At 40.9% G+C, this 23,818-nt stretch overlaps 3 protein-coding genes across 9 annotated transcripts; 1 reads left to right on the top strand and 2 right to left on the bottom strand.

Moving 5' to 3' along the window:
- Nucleotides 1–2,025: 2,025 nt before the first annotated feature.
- LOC106654004 (serine palmitoyltransferase 1) lies at nucleotides 2,026–3,912 on the bottom strand. The gene is made up of 3 exons (XM_014373690.2): nucleotides 3,820–3,912; nucleotides 2,767–3,735; nucleotides 2,026–2,682 (listed from the first exon to the last, which is right to left on the bottom strand). The coding sequence occupies exons 2-3, from the start codon at nucleotides 3,659–3,661 to the stop codon at nucleotides 2,180–2,182; spliced, it is 1,398 nt and encodes a 465-aa protein (XP_014229176.1). The 5' UTR covers nucleotides 3,662–3,735; nucleotides 3,820–3,912; the 3' UTR covers nucleotides 2,026–2,179.
- Nucleotides 3,913–4,011: 99 nt separating this feature from the next.
- On the top strand, nucleotides 4,012–23,587 carry LOC106654003 (adenylyl cyclase-associated protein 1). Of its 7 annotated transcripts, XM_023461698.1 has the most exons (9): nucleotides 9,078–12,588; nucleotides 13,909–14,178; nucleotides 16,741–17,149; nucleotides 17,229–17,513; nucleotides 17,604–17,857; nucleotides 18,772–18,938; nucleotides 19,015–19,221; nucleotides 23,007–23,150; nucleotides 23,225–23,587. In XM_023461698.1, exons 1-9 carry the CDS (start codon nucleotides 10,752–10,754, stop codon nucleotides 23,306–23,308), a joined length of 3,657 nt encoding a protein of 1,218 aa, XP_023317466.1. In that variant the 5' UTR covers nucleotides 9,078–10,751; the 3' UTR covers nucleotides 23,309–23,587. The 7 variants fall into 7 exon arrangements, with proteins under 7 accessions (XP_014229173.1, XP_023317480.1, XP_014229174.1 ...); XM_014373687.2 differs by lacking the exons at nucleotides 9,078–12,588; nucleotides 13,909–14,178 and adding an exon at nucleotides 4,012–4,096; XM_023461712.1 differs by lacking the exons at nucleotides 9,078–12,588; nucleotides 13,909–14,178 and adding an exon at nucleotides 5,091–5,262.
- Nucleotides 21,274–23,000, bottom strand: LOC111694260. Its single transcript, XM_023461727.1, has 4 exons — nucleotides 22,721–23,000; nucleotides 22,502–22,638; nucleotides 22,149–22,429; nucleotides 21,274–22,075 (listed from the first exon to the last, which is right to left on the bottom strand). Exons 1-4 carry the CDS (start codon nucleotides 22,734–22,736, stop codon nucleotides 21,874–21,876), a joined length of 636 nt encoding a protein of 211 aa, XP_023317495.1. The 5' UTR covers nucleotides 22,737–23,000; the 3' UTR covers nucleotides 21,274–21,873.
- Nucleotides 23,588–23,818: the final 231 nt, after the last annotated feature.

Below are 23,818 nucleotides of genomic sequence, written 5' to 3'. Positions count from 1 at the left end.
CTTTAAATAATAAATTCTTATATTGTGATTTATATTGTGTAACTATGTTAAGTTTGACAACATAAAAAATAATAAAACAAAACTTGTTCTTTTTTGCATATAGCAAAGTAATAGATGAGACTTGAGTTGTATTTTTTGTAACTTTCTCAAATGGAACAATAAACTGGGTTTATTTGAAAAATATAATAACATATTATTCCGTCACTGTGCTCGTGCAAGTCAGTATGATCAAAGCATGACAACATTAAACGAATGAACGCTTTAAACTCAACGATCGTACGTCATGCGTATATATTCTGCATCGATCATACGATTTTCCAATACTTTAGGAAACCGACAGATGTTAAACGCTTAAATTTATTTTGCTTCTCTTCCAAGATCTTAAGTATGGCACTTACAAGGAGAGCTTTTCAGGTGCGGGTGATGGATTTGCTCCAAAATTTTTTTGCTGTCTCCTGGTACCCAAAACTGAAGCTCCCTGTGCTTAGTTTGATGGGCCTCAGGGCACATTTTGTAGAGGATTTTCCACATAATAAAAAAATCTTTGTTATTTTCTACATCGAAATAGAAGTGCTTAAACGAAAAAATGGGACGATCAAAAGTTTTAAAATTTTTCAAAGAATCTGCTTGAATTTTTTCAAAATTTTTTGGACTATCTATCACTTAATTCAAGAGGCCCACATTTGACGCTTTTTTTAGTTTTTTAGTAGATTTTAGGACTTCGTGGTAGATGGTCCCAAAAATTCTGAAAAAATTCAAGCAGATTCTTTGAAAAATTTTAAAACTTTTAATCGTCCCATTTTTTCGTTTAAGTACTTCTATTTCGATATAAAAAATAACAAAGATTTTTTTGTAATGTGGAAAATCCATGACCCAAACTTGAAAAGCTCTCCTTGTTAATGTTAATAAAATATTAATTTTCTTAAAAAATTGTCACTTTTTGGCTTATATGTAAAGTTGATCGCAATTTTTCTAAATTCTGCTCTGCTTAAGTGTATGAAGGTACTTTTCTGAAGATTTCCAGATTCCGTAGATTAATATTGATAACGAATTCACGTCAGAATCGCGTGGCCTGTGATTTGTGAATCGAATCATAATATTTAGTTATATGAAAAAAGTAATTTAACTGTTATTTCAGAGTTGGGTAGGAGTTTTATTTTGGTCAATCGGATGTAGAAGGAACATATTTTACTATCGTAATATATAGCTATTTTTTAAATAAATCTTTTAATGTCCGTCGTTCCCCTCAACAAAATTATCGCAGCAACAATTTTAATTGAAATTTCTTAAATTTTGAAATGATTGAATGTCCGTCAATTTTATTTTATCGAAAAGATCATTTTCAGTTTTGTCGGAAATTATCTTTCTTTAAATGCTACATATTGGTACGTGGGTAAGTCATTACTCGAGGGGAAAGACTGAGAATAAAATAATAATACAAGAATTGACTGCTAGTTAATTGCAGGAGATCGAAAGAAGGTAAGAGTACAAGATTACTCGCGAACGTGGATGAAATGAGACTGCTTGAGGCAGCCGTGCGATGCGCTAGAAGAGCGATCCTCGCGGGTCTCCGAAATGACTCGGGTGACATGTGAGAATGCTTGCAGTTGCGGGGACGAGCAGAGTCAGCATTGCCTGAATTCTGTGAGCCCACAATGTATTTACATACAGGTTTTAGTCAATTTAAAATTAGCTGCCGTACTCGAGCGTGACTGGATTGTAGTCTTTGTTTATCCCAATCAAGCATTCACAATCGCATAGTCTCTTTTGATGAGTGATTTTATAAAACGAAGAATTCTTTATGATTTTTTTTTGCCTGACTACAACTAATTTGTGGATGCGCAATTCAGAAAATAAATTTTAATATATTAATCGAACTTATCATGAGTGAGAAGCTTATTCTCAACCTTTCCAGATCATCTCGTTGAATTTCGCTCAAACGTAAACAGATCATTATTAGAATTGACTACTTATAAGGAGATTATCTCGCGTTTATTTAGTGAATAACTGATTTTCAAAAATGGATTAGATTCGGTGGGAAGTTTTATTTATTCGAGAAATTAAAGTACAATTTGCCTAAAAAAGAGTAAAATCGTTATACATGTAGGTAATAGATTTAACAAGCTTTATACCTTTTTTACATTTATTAACAAATAAAATACTTATTTATATTTGTTTTTTACATTAAAACTTCTGAAGCTACTTTTTCTAAAATATTTAAAGCTTTTTCAATATCAGATGAAGTCAAAACAGATGAAATGCAAAGTCTCAAAGAAGGCGTTGGCTGCTCTCTCTCACTGTCCAAATATGCTGGAGTGATAATTGCAATTTTTTGTTCAATACATTTTTTTGATATTTCTCCTAGTAATAGGGCTCCTTCGTTGTGCTTGAAAAGCATTTTAAGTACCAAGTGTTTCACTGGAGATTTCATGTCACTAAAGCATTCAAAATATTTGCTTTTCTTTATAGCACAGTGAGCAGTTGAACAGTTCTCCCTGAGTGTTTTGAAAAGCTCATCATCTTCTTCCATAATGTCTAATGCTTTAGTGGCTACTGTAGTAAGTAATGGAGGTAAAGATGCAGAAAAGCAGTAACCCAAGCCAGACAATCGATGATGTTCAATCACAAATGATGAGCCCACACAAAATCCACCGATAGAACCCATGGCCCATTCCAAAGATCCTGAAATTAATAATAAAACACCATTCAATTATAATAACTAGTTGAATTGAAATCATAAATGTCATTATAACATTTTTAACTTACCCATGATCATATCAATTTCATGTCGAGGAACATTAAAATGTTCAGTTACTCCTTTTCCATGAGCTCCCAAAGTTCCAAATGAAATAGATTCATCCACAAAAATACGAAGCTTATACTTTCTGCAGAGGGCAACTAATTCTGGTAGTGGGCAAATTTTACCTGTATTCATGTAGATTCCTTCAACTATTAAAAACTTTCTTGTTTTTTCTACATTGTTGGAATTTTTTTTATTAAGACCTTTCTCTTGCAACAATAATCTTTCAAGATCCTTGACGTCATTATGCTTAAAGTATTTGATATTAGATCTTGAAGCATCAAGACCTTTTTGTATAGAAAAGTTAACTTTTTCATCGACAAAAACCATATCTTTGCGCTTGCAGTAGGCAGCGATTGCAGAAGAAATTGTACTAAAACCATATGAGTATACTACAGCTTCCTCCATGTCCATAAATTCAGCAATACGTTTTTCTAATTCCAAATGTACATCCAATGTACCATAAAAGCCTCGAGGCCCACATGATCCTACTCCATAATTCTTAATAGTTTGAATAGCTTCGTTTTCTATATCTTTCGATCCCACCAATCCTAAATAATTGTGAGTCGCAAGATTCAAACATTCATTTCCATCAATAGTAATATATTTTCCTATACGAGAAGAGACCGTCATTGGCTTCAAAGCTGGGTGATCATCTGGAATATCTGGCACCAATTGATCCGGTCTCCAGTCTTTGAGTTTTTGGTCAAAATCTGATTCAGAAGATTCGTTTTCCGGCGTGATTCTTCGCTTCAAAAATTGCCAGCCAATAAACAACGGTATTACAGTAAAAAGTACGGAGTAAATAGGTATTTTACTCAATATACTTATTGCTTCCAGAGATATGTGTTCGGTGCCCATTTTATTACTATTCTATTCAATGCTGCATAAGTACAAACGCCAGTCTTGTTACTGTCCTTTAACCTCAATTTGCTCTGAAAACGAATAGTTCTTTGGTAAGTTGACACGGCGACGTAATAAAAACTATTGTCATTCGAACAAACACAATCCACTTTTACCTGTGCGATTCAATCGACAACTGTCATGACGGGGCCTCGCGATAAAAAACAATTGAAAATCATAATGGAGACGAAACGTGGCTTGGCAAATCTTCGGTGGTGTTTAGCAGAAGAAAAACAAGTGTTATCATATAGCTATGCGAACTCCAAGTGGATATATGACGCACTGTATAGTCCGATCCGATAATTACTTAGTGAGGTACCTAAATCTGGAGTTGGATTCAGTGCGTTATGACATGCGTCTACGATTTACATTGGGCTTTGAGTTACATACAACGTGAGTTCGAATACCCGCGATTTTTCTTTTAATCAAGTTCAAGCAACGTAAATTGCGGTACTAAAAATGTGACTGTAAATTATGTCCGTTATCATATTGACTTCGTGCATTTAATAGAGCTTTTATCGATTTTCATCCATCGCGCTTTTGCGCCGATGAAATCTGCATCTAACATCGTCACGACTTTCATATTTACTCGTTTATTTAAACAATAGACACCGACGGTCGGTACGCTCGATATCCTCTACATTCAAACCGGCTAAAACGGCAAACATTGTTTCATTCGTATTCGCACACGACAACGACTCCCACTCGACTCACGCCTACATAAGCTGCGATAACACGGCATCTGCTGCGCGAATCGCCGCGAGCATCATCGTGTATATATGCGGCGTCCGGCATTTCGGAGCTGTGTCGAGGAGCTCGTATTATCTGTATGCGCACACACACATGTAATAGTCGCACGACGACTCCGACTTTGGTTGGGCGAGTGTAAGAACGAGACAGAGAACTGCTGCGCTCCGTGTGTGAGTCGGCTCAGGGGAGAGGGAGTTACAACGCGGATACTACTACGAGTCCACTCACCACTGTGTAAATGCGTGTATACGTCGAGTAGCGGCACACGGACACAAACACACACACACACATACACGCGCGCGCGGCGCTGCGCCGTGCAAGAGTCGTCGTCGTCGGGTGCGCTTATGCTTTTCGAAACTCGTGTCAGTCAGTGTGAATTTCTGCCCGTTGTCTCTCGAACTCGCGTCTCCCGCACCGCGCGTTTCCTCCAATATACATCATCGTATCGTATATATTTATTAATGCGTACGTGTAAAGTTTTCGCGAGTGTGTCCCCCGTCCCCCGCTACGTAAATACATACATACGTATACAGAACAGCCGATAAAAAAGCTTCCCCCCGTGCTACGGAGTTGGCAATTTCGATTCGCACCGCCGAAGAGTCTTGTTCTCCAAGTATTTTCTCGAGTGTTTTTTTGATCGCCGTCAAAAACAAATCAAGTATATACACAGCCAGCAACGCACCTTGGGCGGCCGATATACATTCTCGTTATCAGTCGGCACATCGTTCTCGTCGTATACGTACAGCACACTTGGTCGCCGGGCGTTTCCTTTAACGTTAAATATCGTCATCGTCGACGTTCTCCGCTGGGTGAGTAATCGTCTCGACATTTTTTGCTTGCAAAAGAGAGAATAAGAAAAATAAATAAATAGTAACGACGAACGGCCTGTAGCGCCGATGCACCGCCTGTACGCGTTCACGGCCAATTATTTTTTTTTTGAACCTGTAAATACTTTTCGCTCAAAGTAGTGTATAATACCGAAATCATATGAAGTACGTATATATACGGTGTGTGTTTGTGTTTTTTGTATATATGTGTATTAATAATAAATGTGTGTGTGCGAGTACATCCGTGTCCGCTTGTATTCGCGAGAAACGCCGCTTCGACAAGGATGCTATATACACTTTCTATCTATCTCTTTTTCTCTCTCTCTCTCTCTTGGTCGTCGGCCGTGTACGTATATATGTATATACGTACAATATAAGGCCGCACACACGGCTATGTGTACTGTACGCTACAATACATTAGACACACACACACAAGGGGGGAGAACCCTTGCAGCAGCATTATGTATCGAAGTACATATAATATAACGTAAGGCCGTAGCGTGCGCTGCGCATAGCACGCGAGTGCGCATAAAGCTTCGGTTTAAAAATCTTCCCGATGCAATATTATTGTAAAATACGTGCCGTTACGCGGAAGACTCGCGGACGAGCCGTTGAACAGTGAATGAAAGAAAAAGAAAAAACATCGCGTCGCGTCGTCGATGCACACACGCATCCTTCGGTGTATCGCATTGCGGTCTGCTCTCGTTCCGCGTCCTGTGTATATAATGTATAATGATCGTGTCGATACGCGATGTTTTAAACTCGTTGAGGCCATAATTGCGCCCCGCGCCGCTTCCTACTTTAACGGAGCACAAAGAGAGCATCGCGCGCGCCTTTGCAGAAAGAAAGAAAGAAAGAAAGTAAGTAAGTAAGTAATAAAAAGGGGAGCGATGTTGCATAGATCGAGTGTATGTATGTATCGCGAAGTATTCCAGGGGCTTCTCTTGCTACGAGCGAGCAATTTTCAAATCTTTCTCCCCGAGTCGCGCGAGGCACGATAGCGGGTGCGCATCGGTGCGATGATTTTCGCCTCGAAAGCAAAACGGAGATAGGAAATTGTTGCAGCTTATTCGTTGTATGTGTACGATTCGGTCATTGCTCCAGCTGACTCTCTCACCATGGAGGCCTTTTTATATTTCTATGCGGGCTCTCTTTCTGCCCGCGAGAGCAGAGCTGTTATATAGGTATAATCGCCCTAAGCTGAGAGCGAGACTCGGTCGCGCTCGCTGCTGCACACGGCGATGTTTCTCATATACATATAGGTATATAAACAGCACACACGACGCAGCAGAAAGATGTTTCCGATTCAATGTGCCACTGGATCGTCTATAATTAGACGAGATATACGGCCGCGAGTGCCTCATCGTGGTCTCTCCGTTTAGTTAGGCATATATTTATCAGCGAATTGTGATGTACGTGTGTATGTGTGTGTCTCTCTCATTACGAGCTGTGCACGTCGCTGCTGCTCTATATTATCTACGTGAATGGCATTGGCGATTCGAGTGCTATAGCCGCGACGATAGCCGTAAACGCAGCAGCAGCAGCACAGCCGCGTGTACAATAATATATTCGTCACACTTCTGCTATGGTCGAGTAAACTTGGCCAATAAATTCATTCTCTCTGACTCAGACCTTAGCCTCGGCTCTCGCTCGAGACGTCCAAGTATCACCTTCGCAACTGACGTTTTTTTTTTTCTCTTTATACTTAATATATTTATGGCCTGTGCAGCGCAAGGTATAAGTCAGCCGATGACGACGACGACGACGATGATGATGATGAAGATGAAGATGACGATGCCTTTCGATTCTCAGCTTTCTCTCTCGCTCTCGTGAATTGATTAGAGCCGATGATTTCACGAACTATTCTTGAGCCGTTGAAATATCATCGAGCCTTTGTAACGACTCGATTCGTATAAATCATTAGCGATACACCGTATGCGGCGATAAAGCATTATTATCGTTATCGTCCAAGTAATGCTTATTTTAACTTTAATAACACCGTGAAAGATTTTCCGCCGCGCTCGAGCATTTTCATTCAAGAGAGATGCAGATGCTTGGCTGTTATATTTTCAATGTTTACGCGCCCCTGAACGAGTTTATAAATAACGCAAAGTTCATAAATCTCAATGAAGTTGTTGTTTTCCCGAGTGCGTCGCGCGCGCGCGAGATATTCTTTGTAACGCGCCTCGTATGGCCATTGTGCGTTCACATTTTGGCACCGTACTTTGCGGTGAAAAACTGAAATTATAATTATTTACGCGCAGCATTAAGTGTACAATAATACGTTTCGAGGCTTTATAAATAAACTTTGGGAGTTTGCGAGCGTGATCGGAGCCTGTCATTCGATTGATACAATGTAAGGTTTCTCGTACATAGCGATTTTTTAAAACGAATTGCCATTATTATTATGATTATACTCTTTTGTTTTAAAATGAAGAAATCGACAACTCGAGCTTATCAGATATATGCAATTGTAGACATGTAACATTAATATAAAAATATTTAAAAGAATTTCTATTGATTTTTTTCTCCAAGTTTTCTCAGTTAATTTAGTCTGTGCTAAATTTAATCCCTCGCAAGTTGAATAATTAAATCGAAAATAAACTCAGGTTCCGCACATCGCATTGCTAATAAATAAAACACTACACACTGTATAATACTTTTAATAATACCAAACGAATGGGAGAAAAATAATAATCATAGATCCTATAGCTTCGAATCCGCCAACTCAGGGCATCGTTACACCACACAGCCCATACGCATCATTATGGACTGCGTGCTGTCGAAGCATGATCTTGAAAAAGCGTTATCTGCGAAGAAGACTCGACAAAAAGAAAGAATCGAGTTCGATGCTCGCAACAGGAGCTCGACACACAAGAGTGCAGTCGCGAAAATGGTTTCTAAAAGAAGAAGAAGAAGAAGAAAAAAAAAACAGCAAATCATACATCGTGCACGTTATATATGTAGATAGGAAGCTTGCGCTCGCGCGCGAAAGACAAAGACCCGGTGCCGCGCGCGAAAGCAGCTCGATCAGCAGAATAATGCAAGCAACGAGATTATCAGTGCATGTAGAGCGCAAAAGCAGCTTGCTCAGCACGGCGCACGTTATTATATAGACGGGCGCCAATTTATCCCTGGCAGGTATTATCATATATAGACAACGTATGATGATGTCTAGGTGTGTGTGCGTGTGTGTGTGTGTGGTCGACGTGCACCGAGCTAGATATACATACATGCGTTAACAAAGTGCACACATGCAAGTACATATATTTACGTGCGCGACTGACTAATACTCGTGCGTTTCCTCGCCGCACATCGTGCGCGCCCTGCGCCACAAGAGAGCGAGAGAGCGAGATCGAGCAAAAAGGGTACATTGGGGTGGCTGGCGGTAGTGGCTGTGCGGCGTTATCGGCACAAGAGCACAACCCTCATCTTATGCGTGTACGTGCACATGCACACGCACACACATATATAATATCGAGCCGAGCACACTTGTACCCAGCCACCATATAGACTTCCTTCTCTCTGTACTCTGCTCTCTATCTCACTCTCTCTCTCTGCACAGCGCTGCACAGCGTATTATATACGGAGTAGAGAAATTTTCCCCGAAAACGCAGACGCGAAACGCAGTCGCAGAGTCGGCGGCGGCGGCGGCTGCCGGGGCGCGTCTGTCTCGTTCTAGCCCACCCTGTGCTATATACACACAGCACAGAGAGAGAGCAGAGGGTGTCGCTTGCGCCGTTGACTCTTTTGCCGTTAACACGCAGCAGCCAGGCAGGCAGCAGCATCGCCTGCGCGCAGATACCGAGAAAGCTCCAGCGACCGGGAGCGGAGCAGCCCTCGTCGCTGCTGCATAGTGTTATGTATAAAGTCGTCGAGCTTTGGCGCGCGTGTGTGTGCTTGCGTGTGCAATAAGAGCGAGCCGCGGCGAGTGTACGCCGAGAGGAAGAGGCGTGGGCTTATCAGGCGTGGCGGCAAACGCCACGACGGCGCGACGACGACCGCCGCTGATGCTGCGCCCAAAGGGTCCAGGCCTACTGCTAGAGAAGTTGGAATAGAAAAAAAGCAAGAAGTTTGTTTACGATACTGCGCCAAAAGATCAACGGCCCTCACCCCGTGTTGTACCACACTTATCCGTGATACGCGCTCCGCGAATTGATCCGCGCGCTCGGCTCTGTGTGTGTGTGTGCGTCTCTGTTTTTGTGTTTGTGTATAAATACACACGCGCACCTCATCAGTGTTTGTGTGTGTTTATGTGTTATTGGCGCGGCCAGATAGAGAGTATGGTGTCCGACGAGATTATCCTCGCATTTTTCTCGCAACAACGACACCCCCCAGAGTTCGACGACTGACTTCTGTTTTGTTTGTTTGTTTGCTTATTGAACAACAAAAATAAAGAAAAATGTGCGATAATCGAGTGCCGTGCGACGACCACGACGACGCCGCCGCCACCGCCGCGCCTATTACTACTTACTTATGTTATGTCAGCTCGCTAATTCTCCAAGCGACAACGACGACGTAGCGAGTGGGTGCGTGTGTGTGTGTGTGCGTGTGCAGTGCCAGGCCAATCAATTCGAGTGCGTCAAATTAATCTCGCTCGGCTATACACGCATATATATAAATAAGCGCTAAACAAGCGTTATAATAGGCTTCGAGTGGCTGCTGCATACAATATATGTATACGGAGTGGCGAGTCTCTCCGGTGGTGCGGGCGAAAAAAGAAAACGGGTCAGCGCATCGATTACCACTCATCGACGACCACTCGGCCTGATACTCGTTTTTTCTTCTTTTTTTTTTCTTTCATTGTACATTATATACAAAAGGGCCTAAAGAAGAACGAAGAAGGAGCGTGTGATTTTTGTCAACGACTTTGCATATACACACACGGCCTAAACTGCTTTTAACGCGTGTTCGCGACCCTTCTTTTTTGGGGGGTAGCGTATATACGTATAACAGATATAATAACGGATGACCTAATAAAGACAATCGTGGACGCTTGAACGTGTCTCCACTGGTGCTATTACAACTGAACTCGTCGGTAACAATTATCGCACGCGCGTGTGACTCACCGTGTGCTTGCATTCATTCACGATATTTGTTCGAGACGGACGAGAGACACTGCTGCATTATAATCAGAAGTTTCACTCTGCGAATCGTAATAATACTCGAGAGTAATTGAAGTTTACTTCTTTGTGATAGCTGTTAATTGTCGGCTTACGAATGTTTTCCGAGCGATAATTATTGCTCGTTTGGATTTGATCGACTTTTATCGAAACGTTAATTGATATACGTTTGCGATAAGAGTAATTAGTAGTTAATGTTGTAATTAAACATAGATTATATGTATAAATAGCAAATTTATTGGTACGAGAAATTCCGACTTAACTTTCTACCCCCCCCAATCGCTCGGTGGAATTGCAATATAAAGCCAGATACAAGAAAGCAGATATTATTATTATCCACATAGCACGATGTTCAAGTGTTGCGTGTGCCAGGGTAAATCGTCCCGACGAACGAGTCAAGAGGATGACGAGGACGACTCGAGTCGAGAGATGGACGAGGAAGACGACGACTCGTCGAGCTCCTCGTCCTCGAGCTCGTCGAGCGACGAGAGCTCCGACGAGGTGGAGCAGCAGCAGCAGCAGCGGGAGAACGGAATCGAGAAGGAGAAGAAATCCAAGTGCCAAAGCAATGCTCCGAGTGCTCGAGAGGCCAACGTCGTCGGTGGAACGATCAGAGAGTCGGACGAGGACGAGGACGAGGACGACGAGGAGGACGACGGGAACGACGAGAACACCCGAGAAGTCGTGGTCGAGGTCAACGGGGACGCGAGGCCGCAAAAAATAGCGACTTCCGCCGTCGCCGCCACGGAGGACGACGAGGCCGCCGTGGACAGGAACGCCGTGAAGGAAGACATCGTCGACATACTTCACTGCGCCGTGAAAATCGTCACGGAGATCAGGCGCAGCGAGACCGAGAAACTGGAAAAGATCAAGGAGGAGCTGCAGGAGGAGTCGACGACGACGACGACCAAGGACGATAAACCAGCGGCCGTCAACGGCGACTCGGTCGTCAACGGAAACGGACACGCGGAAGACGATGCCGATGATAATGATAAAACGACGACCGCTACGAAGAAGCCCGCGAGCGACGACACGGACGACGACGTAGCCTCGGACGACGAGGGCGAGTACGAGGTCAAGAACGAGGCGGACGAAGACGCCGAGCCGAGTTTCGCCAAGAATCAGATAATGCAGGAGAAAATAATGGAGGAATTCGTCAACGAGCTAAACGAGGAGTCGGACAACGCGCAGGAGCTCAAGGAGATCGTCGGCGCGACGAACGGCGGCGACGGTGGCGACCAATCGCACAACGAATCAACGACGGAGAAGAAGAGCAACGACAGCAGCTTGTCGACGGAGACGCCCCCGCCGCCGTTCAGCAAGGTCGAGATCGTCGATGGGATCAAGAAGAGATCCAGTAGCGAGGCAATCGGTACGAAGGAGCAACGTATAAGTACAAAGGGAGCGGAGAGCGAGACGGAATCGAGCGAGGAGCAGCCACCGCCACCGCCGCCGCTGGCGGCGCACGACTCGAGAAGCGGCGATCATCTATTGAACATTCCGCCGCCCGCCACTCCTCCGCCCGAGGACTACGCGGACGACTACTCGTCGGCGAAATTCGACGACAGCAGCAACACCGAGCTGAGCTTTCCCACCCCGCCGCCGATCGATTTCGAGGAGCAGCCGCCGCCGCCCGACAACAACCAGCAGCATCACCACGTGGGGGTGCCGCAGGTGACCTCAGCCGCCGCCGACGATAACGAGGACAGCGGCGAGGAGCAGCTCAACTTCAATCTGGCTACGCCGCCGCCGCTGCCGCCCTGGGACGACGACATACCCCCTGCGCCGGAGCAGCACCAGCAGGCCAGACTAGAGAATTATCATCTGCCCGTGCTGGGCCATCATCATCGGCAGGACTGGAAGGTGCCGTCGCCGGGCAGCAAGAGTCTGCCGAGCCCGCCGTCGCCCGGCGGCAGCGAGACCGGCTGCGAGACCGAGGCCGAGTCCAAGAGCAGCGAGGACGAGCAGTCGTCGCGAGTCAAGCCCACGAAGAGCTCGCGACCGCTGTGCCTGTCGGCGGCGAAGAAGGCCGCCGCGACGGCCCTGTACGTGAACGAGCAGCAGCAGCAGCAGCAGCGCTCGATCGACGCGGACGCCGCCGACGACGAGGGCGACGACTCGGTGTTCGAGGCCGCGTCCCTCGTCAAAGATCCCGAGATCATCAAAGACCTGCCACCGAGACCAGGTATTACTGTCAGTCATTCTAACGTACGACCCTAAAGAAAAAAACAAAAGCAAAAAAACTTTCATTCTCGAACGAGCGATGTATTATGAATTACCGGGTGCTTATACGAATGAAAGTTTGAATTACGAAACTAGTGAACAACTTGGTACGTAATTATTGAGTTTCAAATAGTATAATAAAAACACAGGACTTTTAGAGTGGATAAGCGTTTTCTAAAGAGCACTTTGTATACTTGAATGTTTAGCAAATGAAAATATATCCGATTTATCCAGAAGTATTGATTACGAAGGAGAAAAAAAAATCTGCACAAACGAATACAGCAGCTTGACTTTTTCATCCATTACTTTTCTTTGAATCTTTTTTCTTTTCATCATCATCATCATTGTCATCGACCATCGTATTTACATTGAAAAACTTTACTTTCTAACGATAGAAGGCTTAATTATTTTTTTTTTTGAACGTAGGTACGATCATCATATAGCCAATGAATAAAATATCATTTATCAAGTAGTTAAATGCACTGCGTATCGTATTATTTCGTATTACGCTTTCTATTTGGATTTCTATTCATTTATTTCTTCAAACTCATATCACACTCTTATCGTTTCGAAACATCCGTCAATAAAAGTCAAACGAGCTTTTGAAGACGAGTGCGTGGTCGGGCACTTGTAACATTTATTTCACGAGAGCTTTTAACTCGCATTTACCTCATTGCCGCGTAGATAGAATATATACTTATGTACTATGCCATTTGAATAAAAAAAGCTGACGCTTTAGCTAAAAGTAGTGAATACGTCAGTATAGAATTAAAAAAGATGAAAAGCTCGTCTCGCGAACAATGAAACGCGATAACAACGGGATAACAAAATTCTCCATGGTGTTTGTACGCAATTAAACTGACGACGACTTTTCGCACTCTGCTATCTCAAGATCTTGAGAAATTAGATTAAGCCGTGAGGCTAGACAGAGCTTTACACGGTTAATAGACTTTCCTGCATTACTACATTTTGTTTTCTCGAGAGGTTTAACTCGATATACCAAATGAACGAATACCTTTTTTTTATTCTTCCAAGAAAGAAAGAGCGCAGTATAAACGCGTTGACTCACTCTGTCATTAATTTTTTTTTTTTTTTTTAATTTATCGAATATGTGAATCAATAAATGTCCCCTCTCCGAAAACAAAAAAAAAAAAAACATAAATCATGAGCGACAGAATATGTGTGGATATTGAATTTTCTGGGTTGGACCGACCGACCGACCGATTGACAATCCTCTCCTCCTTCGCTCTCTCTCGACACACGCACACGATATGCGCTACAGTGCCGCCGGTGGCTCGCTGGCTGTCGCAAGAGGAAGACGAGGCCGACGGTGACGAGGGCGCAGCCGGGGAGACCAGCGAGCGAGGGGACACAGGTGGTTGTTCCTCCGAGGTCGGCCTCGGTGGCATGCAGGAGCCGCCCGCGACGCCCGTGGCCAGGGACGAGCTCGCTCTGCGCCGCCACCGCTTCTTCTCGGACCTGCTGCAGGCGGCGCGCAGCACAGCCGAGCACCGCGTCAGCTTCGATCCTCTGGGGCCTCTCGTGCATCCCGGTCAGAGACGTCAAAGGCTCTTCTCTCACTGTCTCTCTCTTTTTTTTTTCTCTCAATAGCTCTCTCTCTTTCTCTTTCTCTGTTTTTTTTTTTTGTTTTTTTTTTTCATAACTGCTATGCAGAGAGCACATTGTGTCCTTAATAGTTTATATCCTCACTCACTATACATCTCGTTCTCTTACTATATTTTTTTGCTGTCAATATATATAAATGTCGTGTCTTTATGCTTATCATCGTTTTTTTTTTTTAAATTATAAATTTTATCCTGCATTCGTCGTGTCACGCAACAACATATTTCGATGTTTTTTAATTATCGTTTTCTCATGACTGTCGTTGGTGTGTTGCTGTGTTTCTTTTTTACTTTTGTTCTCGATGTTTTGTAATTCATTCGACGAAGCACTGCACGTGTATATTTTATTTTGCGCACCCCAGCATGTCGAAATTGCGTCGAATTAATCGAGCGTCGAACGTAAACACGTATATTTATTCGCAGTCTATAATTATCGATCGCGCGCGTATTGTCTTACTCAAAACAGCGGAAAAAGGATTTAGAGTGCCATTTATATAATTGTCGTATTTGAAGCGAAGCTTCGGAAAAATCGTAATGATTCATCTCGTACACGAAGCTCGGTGGAGACTCGATCAATAATTAAGGATTACAATTTATACGTATTGATAAACCAAACGTTATAAACAGACGATGTCCAAAGAAGTACGCGTTTCTACGATTCGCGGGCGTATAACACAGATAGCGAATTTCCGCCTAGTTTGAGTCGCTCTAATAATAGCGCATAATATTCCGTGCCCCGAGCTGCTTCTGCTTACTTTTCACTCAAGGTGAACAAACATAGAGTGGAAGCGCTGCTGCTGCTGCTGCTGCTTATAAGCAACGGTGCTTATGTACGTGTGTTATACCTCGCGAGTAGCCGAGCGCAGTAATCCTCGCGTTCTGCGATTTCGCACACACCTACACAAACACGTATAGCTCCGATTCTCACGTATACATAACGATATACAGAGAGAGAGAGAGAGAAAGAAAAAACACCACATGCTTCAAAGGCTATTACTACGCGTGCCAACACATAAAGAAGAAGCTGTGTATCGCGGAAATCGAAAAAAGGGTCATTTAAAGGTAAAAGACCTTAGACCGCGCGAACAGCGAGGCAGCATTGCCTTATATGGAACGCATCGGGGGCGCGCGGGACGACGACGACGACGTTGAATAGCTCCCTAATGAGAGTCGCTCGACAGCAGCAGCAGCCAACTATTCCAGCTTCCGACTATTCAACTGTGGGTTAACGAAGCTTCCACTATCCATATAGGTTCTAGATTATGTCAGTCTGTGTGTGTGTGTACCGTGCGTGCGTCCGGAGCAGTGACTAGCATTTTCATGAGCTTTATGAACTCTGATACTATGGTGTACATACGTGCTCCATGCCTCTCCCCGGCTTCGATCGTTTTTTGTTTTGACAGAATAAATACACGCACGATTTTCTGTGCTGCAAGCTCGTTTAGAACTGACGTTTTACGTAATTGCTCGAAAAACAACGGAGGGCAACGTAAACGTAATACATGTAACCGTCTCGCTTCTCTCAAAAAGATATTGGACAGAGCAGAAATACTTTTTCGGCTAATAATAATCCGTAATAACGCTGTTTACCAACTCGAATAAGATATATTAATAAACCCACCCGCGACAACGTGTTGCTGCTCGCGACTCTGCACACACTCGCGCGCGTACGCGTAGAGAGTATAATATAAGTATTAAAAACCGCGACGTACATCGCGCTCCTCACTGCTTAATAATCATAAATAATAATAATGATAATAATAACGATGACTATGTCGGCCGACGTGTCGTACGACTTTATTTATAAAATTTTCGTCTGTATATATTGGCCGCTCGCGCACTCGCGCACGCATCTCGATACTTTGACCGACGTTATGACTTGTTTTGGCGTTTTGAAACATTTTCTGCGAGAAGAAGAAGATACATTTTTTATTATATTGCATGCCTTCGGGCTTGGTACATAATGTATAATACATGAATTATTTAGTCGCATTCTCGTTGCTTTTATTTTTGGTGCAAGCAAAATAATGGCGCTTTTTTTAATATATAAATCATTGATTTACATTGTTTTCTTTTTTTCATGTGTGCGTATGTCTGTGTGTGCTGCTATACGACGTCACTGTCGATTTATATCGGCTCTCGCGTTTAACGAGCTGCATGCTGAGTGTCAATGCCATCGTTACCGTTTATACACGAATTGAACTATAAAGCAGAAAACTTAAATAAAAGAAACGACGCTGCATCGATAAACATAAAAAATTTAAAACACACGTATACTTGTGCATCATAAATGTGATTTCAAAAATATACCGAGCATGCTAGGGATAAATGTGAAAAATATGCCTAGCGTATTTCCCCTGTCGCGAAAAAAAAAATAAAATGACATAGAAAAAAGTATTCGTACAACGACGATGCCAAAACAAAAACCATCAACTAATCGAAGGCCCGATCCTTCCTTCTTTCTGTTTCTCTCTCTCTGCAAACACAAGCAGGTTGCGAGCACGACGAGCGCGAGGAGCATCTCGAGGAACTGGTGAATCGCTTGGAGAACGTGACCAAGCGTCTCGAGCAAGTCTCGGCTGTCCAGGGCTCGCCGATAATCACAGCAGCGGCGGCAGCAGCAGCAGCAGCAGCAGCGGTACAAACGTCGGAGATCGCCGTACAGACCAAGTCGCCGTCGCCCGAGCGCTCGCTGTCGCTGGCCGAGGACACGTCGCAGTCGTCGTCGAGCTCGCGCGACTCCACCGTATCCGGTTGCTCCGTGGTCGAGGTCGTCAAAAACATGTCGCTCGCCGCTTACGAGGACATCGTGGCCGGGCCGCTGCACGACTATCTGCAGCTCAGCCAGAAGATCGGCGGCGATGTCGCCAGCCACGCCAAGCTCGTCGAGAAGGCCTTCCAGTGAGATTCGCATGACTTTTTTTGTAACGTATGTTGTATTTATATATAATTGACCAAAAAAAAACAATGAACTTTGCAGAATCCAGCTGCAATTCTTGAGAACCGCGGCGTCGCGGCCGGCGCCCAGTAGCCAGTCCGAGCAGGTCGCGCTGCTGGCTCCGACCTCCCAGCAGATCCAGGCGATCCAGGAGTTCCGTGAAAAGCATCGCGGCTCGGCCTTCTTCAATCACCTGTCGGCCGTGAGCGAGAGCATTCCGGCTCTGGGCTGGGTCGCCGTGGCCCCGACGCCCGCGCCCTACGTCAAGGAGATGAACGACGCCGGCCAGTTCTACACGAATCGCGTGCTCAAGGACTGGAAAGAGAAGTGAGCGCGCGAATCTTTGCTCTCTCTGCGCAAGCTCTTGTATATACGTAACGTTATTTAATTTTTGATTATATATATTTTTCCTCGCAGGGACAAGACTCACGTCGAGTGGTGCAAGGTCTGGGTCAAGACCCTGACGGATCTGCAGCAGTTCATCAGGCAGCATCACACGACGGGCCTGGTCTGGGCCAAGACGGGCTCGGTGCCGCCGCCGCCGTCAGCCGGCGGTGTGCCGCCCCCGCCGCCGCCCTGCATGATGCCCATGGCCGATCCGGCCCCGGTCATCGGCGACGACAGGAGCGCCCTGTTCGCCGAGATTAACCAAGGTGAAAAGATTACGAAAAGTGAGTATCGCACTGGGCAATAGTTTACCCCGCGCACAACCCGTATCTAGAACTTGATTATTAATAATCGCTACATTAGGTGTCTTGATTGTGCTAGCTAATTACTAAAACAAAACAAAAACAAACAAAAAAATAACCGTTTAAAAACAGAATCTTGTATTGTTTTTACAAGCAGCTGTGGAATCATCAAAAACGAACTTTGTCACATAATATCTCTAATTCAGTATATAAATAAGTGTTGCCATCTATCTCCTCCCCTCTTCTCCCCCTCATGTGCGTTGGAGACTTATGGTTATTGTTAAAGTATAAATTGAAAAACGCCAAAAAAAAAATGAACTTTGAAACTATGATCTTTTTTTTTTTATTCTTTGAGTTCGAGATTCTTGAAAAAGTTTTACGATAAAGTTGAGACTCTTTTTTTTAAAGTGATATTATCAGTGCAAGTGTTATAAAGCTGACTATTGAAAATAATTTAGGTTGAGCATAGAAAATACTATCATACTATTTATAAAAACATATACACGAAAAGTTCATGTCTTGTTCATCTACATAGACTATTTATCCTTGTAATCAGTATTATTACATTATAAGTATTTATATTGGTTAAATATTTATATGAATCTATGATATGTAGAAAAATATTAACAGACTGCATATGAAATATTAGTATATATTCTGTTCTGAATTTTATATTCTCAAAGAATACAACCTGTACATGATTGATAATATGAGAACGAATATAATAAATGCATATTATAATCATTTGTTGTATTTTGTGCAAATTTCATTAGCCACGCCAGCGCCGCTCACGCTTGGTATCAATTTTAACATTAAAATTACAGTAGTTAATTTTTTTGAATTTTTTTTCCAAAAACGAATTGAATCGATACTAAAAAGAGCACTTGACATTGCAGATCTTAAAAAAGTCACTTCGGACATGCAAACGCATAAGAATCCGAACTTGAGAACGGGACCTGCTCCATTCAAGGCACCGGTCGTGAACAATAATTCAACTGGCAAACCAAGTGCGCCGGTTGACAAACCTCCCGTTTTCTCTCGTGACGGCAAAAAGTGGCTTGTTGTAAGTTTTCGTATTATTATTCAACTTTTCAATGAACTGCAAGATAATTTTTAAAATCCTCTTTTTATTTTGACAGGAATATCACAAAGGGAACCAAAATCTAGTGATTGATAATACTGAAATGAATAATGTGGTTTATATGTTCTGCTGTCAAAACAGCAATTTAGTTGTCAAAGGAAAAATCAACTCAGTTGTTATGGATTCCTGTCGTAAATGTTCTGTCGTCGTTGATTCTGTTGTAGCCAGCATAGAATTTGTTAATTGTCAAAGTGTTCAAATGCAGGTAAGGAAACATTTCAAAGAACATTTTTCGGATACTAACAGCATAGGAATTAATTACACACGTTATACATGAACAATTAAATTTATATTTTTGGAGTAAAAAATCATTCTTTATAAAATTACTTTGTTCTAGTTTAATAGTTTATAAAAATATACAGTTAGAAATTACAAATCAGGTTTTTCAAGTATTTATTCATAATTTTTTTTTCTTGATAGTAAAGTTGATTCGTGATGAATATTCCTTATGTTCTCATCATTTTAAATATTACAATTTGAGTCAAGAGATTAAAATGAATCGGATTATTCACTATAACTGTTTATCTATTTTTTAAAACAGGTATGCACGATTTTGATGATTTCCTCGACATTTCCAATGACTCAGCAAAATTCTTAGCTTTAGTGTCACTACTAGTGGTACTGTTATCGTCACTTTTTACTGAATCTCTCGAGGAAGATACAACAAAAGATTTAGACGATGATTGATCTGAGATACAGAGCATTTTAGATGATTCAGATTTGTCTGCATCTAAAGTTTCCTCTTGCTCTATTTCTTTCAATGAATTGAAGAAATTTGATGATAAGCACGATGCATTTGAGTTATCTTCGGTTATTTTTGACGTAGTCTCGCAATTAGAAAACTTGTTTGATTTCAATTGAAATGCATATGCACAGGAATGATCGAATCGTTCGCTAATATTTTTCTTTTCCATCAAACTTTTTACATGACTAGAAGTTCCTTCTATCAAAGATTTCGATTTTTCAAGTTTGAAAATGTTGCTTTTGTCATTAGTACATACATTTTTTAAGCTATTTGTTTTGTTTTCTCTATTAGGAGTCATTTTGACAGTACTTTTTGTTAAATATTTTTGTGGACTGAAATTACTTTTCAATATTTTTGAGGTACTAGTTTCTGTATTTCTTTGTCCCACAGGAAAACTTAAGTAACTGTCGTTTGTAAATGACTCATCAGAAACATTTTTTTGAAATCTTAAATTATTAGAACATGCTGTGATACTTTGACTTGAATCTTTTGATTCAAAGTCACAAAAATCGCCGGCATCTTTATTCGTAATTGTTCTGTGATTTTCTGTTTCTATGTTCTCTTTGGTATATTCATCAAGTTTCTCTGTACTTTCTGAATGATGATTAGTTTTACATTTGAAATTGGGTTCAAGCATAATTTTTGGCGTCGAATCAAAAATAATATCTTTGGTTAAACTTGAATCCTCATTGGATTCGGTATTTTCCGAATTTGCCTCTATGGGTGTATTTGAAGAGTTTTGAATCTCACTATTATTCATGGAAATACTACTAATTTCTTGTGAGTTTTCATTATTCATGTTGTTAATATTATCTATTGTCGTTGGATAAAGATTATCTGCGATTCCAAAGTCATTCTGTGCTTCATTTATGTGTAATACTTCGGAGCAATTACTTTTGTCTGTATCAATTGAATCTGTAATTTTTGATTTGTAGTCTTCTGCAGATAAACCATCATTTACAAATTGCAAAGGTGCAAATAATCTTTGAAATTGAACAAACTTATTGATTGTACTTTCCATGCTTTCTTTTGATTTGATTCGAATTAAATTTTCGCTATTTCTTTCACTTTCTATGAGCCTATCAAGTAATCTATTGACACTTGTATCACTTAATGACTCTGATAAAATATTTGATTTTGAATCATTTTCTATTGCTGACAATTCTTGAATTGCCGATTCAATGTGTTTTTCAATTAAATCATTGTCGTGAGACAAAAAGTCATCATTTTGTTGAAACCCAATCGAGGCACTACTTTCTTTATCAATCACGCTAATTCCACTAGATTCTTCTTTAATCATGTCCAATACTTGTGGTTGAAAGTAAATTTCATTTTCTTCATCCACAAAGAAACTTTCTGTTGTGTTTTCCATTTCCTGACTTTCATCAATATTCTCTGTCTGGGTTTTCTCGATTAATGTTGTGAAATCATTTTCAAAATTCGACGTATTTTGCAAAAATAATAACTGATTATGAGTAACATTATCAAAAGTAACTGCTTCTTCAGTAACAGTCTTCGTACATTCATCTTCAACCGGTTCTGCATAATGCTCAGTTGTCGAGTTTAGATTTTCCATCATGTCTTGCATTGGAGGTTTAATTAAATTTTCTTTATCGTGGATTTCTTCGCTCGCTGCATCTTCAGTAGTAGAATAATCCTCTTCCGTCGAATACGAAATGTATTCTACTTGTGTCGGTTTATTCAGAAAATTTTGGTTGTGCGACGAAGAATTATTGTTATTTTTTGGCTCGTCCTTTGCATCACCATCAATGGAGACTTGAGTATAGTTATGAGATTTTTGATCTATTAGGATTGAAGCGTCGTACTGATTTTTACTTGTAGGTGAAATTTCATTATTGAGTACATTTTTATTTTTACTTTCGATCAGCATTTTTGCTTGGAAATACTGAACATAATAATTTCGAATTTTCCATTGTAAATTTTCTAATACTTTTCCCAATAAAAATAAAGTATCCGGGACGTCTTTTGCGTCGCCATTATCACTACTAGAACAATGCGAACTGTCTTGTAGTAAGTAATAATTGGCATCCAAGTGCTCCTAAAAGTGATCAATGATAAATTGATAATATTTCAATTATTAATTTCATTCATTCAAATGATGAAACATACCTTTCCACTTAAAATAATACTGTTTGTAATACTCAAACTATTTTCCGATGAGCTATTAAATAGCTGAAAATTGTCGTCAAATATCAAGTCTCTAGATAAATTGATTACTGACATCTTTGTTTGAGAAAAATCTTTCTGGGCTTCGAGTTCTGAAATGCAGCCACCAAGACCATTGAGCTTTTTGCTAAAAATAAATCGTGTTTTTGCAATAAATTTCATTTATCGTTCACCGAAAGCACCAATTATTTATTACTCACCGCGATTGTTCAATCATTGCCTTATTTATGATTGAATCGCCACAATTTAATGATGTTGGCTTAGGATTTTTCTGATGACTTGTTTTTTCGTCAATATTTAAAAATGACCAAACTCCATATTGAATTTTATAAGTGAGAACATTCAATTGCAATTCTAAATCTTGGACTTTTTGATTAACTTTTCCAAGTTGATCTTTATATGCCTGAATACTTTTGACCCATCTGACAATCCAGAATATCAAGTGAAAAATGATAACGCATACAACTAGTAAAGCTAAAATCTTTTTTACATTAAATGAGTGAAAAATTGTTAATATATTTTGGACATCCGCGTAACTATTTAGATTTCAAACCTTCCATAAAAAAGTCTCGGTAGCTAAACATTCGGCCACATCGGTAACTACTTCGGACCAAACGTAATCTATTAAAGCATGGGGGCAATCTAACCAATCGTAATTACAGATGGTTGCAACAGATTCAAAGTTTCCACCTGCAACAATTTCACGATTTTATTACGTCTGAACGAAAAATACTATAATTTAAAAAGCTCATTTTATGAATTTATCACACACCAGGCTGCCAACGCATCTTTCTGTTATCACTGTTTAGTTGTACAATTTGAATGTCCGTAAAAAATCTAATTCAAATCGGTCACATGTTTGAACAGATCTAGGTTTTAGTTGGAATGTAAAAAGATAAAAAAATAAACCAAAAGTCAACGAATTTTTGACTCTTTTGAATGGTGCATGTAAACAATCGTCGCTATAGAGGATTGTGTTATTGGGCGCGTTTTTCGATACTCACACAACTTCAAGCTAAAAGCCTTTGAATTAAAATAACTTGATAATTTTATTTCAGGTGCTTGGAAAGGTGCCAACTATTTCTATTGACAAGACTGACGGCTGTCAAATGTATCTAAATAATGATACATTGAATGTCGAATTAATCACCAGTAAATCCAGTGAAATGAACATTATGGTACCCGTAGAAAATAACGACTACGTGAGTATTTAACGTTTATTTTAACAATCCTATGTGACTGAATAAAAGAAATCTCACGATTGAACAATTTACAGGCTGAATATGCGGTACCGGAACAATTCAAAACAGTAATCACTAAGAGAGGACTTCAAACGACTGCTCTGGATTCATTAGGTTAATTTCGAAGAAAAAAAGAGCAATATTTTTTTTTTTCGATGAAGTTATTTTTTTTTTTCATGCATGAATGATGTTGAAAAACTAATAAACTATAATTCAAATTTTTTATGGACCCTATACTTTCTCTAATTTTGTTTCTCAATTGAGCTGCTAAATAAAATATAGCAAAAAATTTTTATTTTAAATACTAATGTTCTAATCATGTTCAAAAACACTGAATGAACATTGAAAGATTGTAAGAATCTTTTTGGAAAATCAATAAATACTCATATAAAACGTGATGTAATACATTTTTAATTAAGAATGAATAACGTAAGACGCAATAAAGATTTGGATAAATTTTCTGAATCGTATTTTATCCATTTTTATACTGCTTGTAAACGTGTGAGACTGTACCATGAGAACGTCATTGATAATAATTAAGTATTTGTGAACCTTATATGATGATGTGTTTTAAATCGGCCAATAAGCTATAAAGATTTAAATGATTTTCACTCTTGGATCATCTTAGA

The sequence above is a fragment of the Trichogramma pretiosum genome, unplaced genomic scaffold (assembly GCF_000599845.2).
Source record: "Trichogramma pretiosum strain Unisexual culture from Peru unplaced genomic scaffold, Tpre_2.0 scaffold135, whole genome shotgun sequence".
NCBI lineage: Eukaryota > Metazoa > Arthropoda > Insecta > Hymenoptera > Trichogrammatidae > Trichogramma > Trichogramma pretiosum.
The sequence above is the reverse complement of the archived record's forward strand: the minus strand, read 5'-3'. Positions and strand labels throughout refer to the sequence as shown.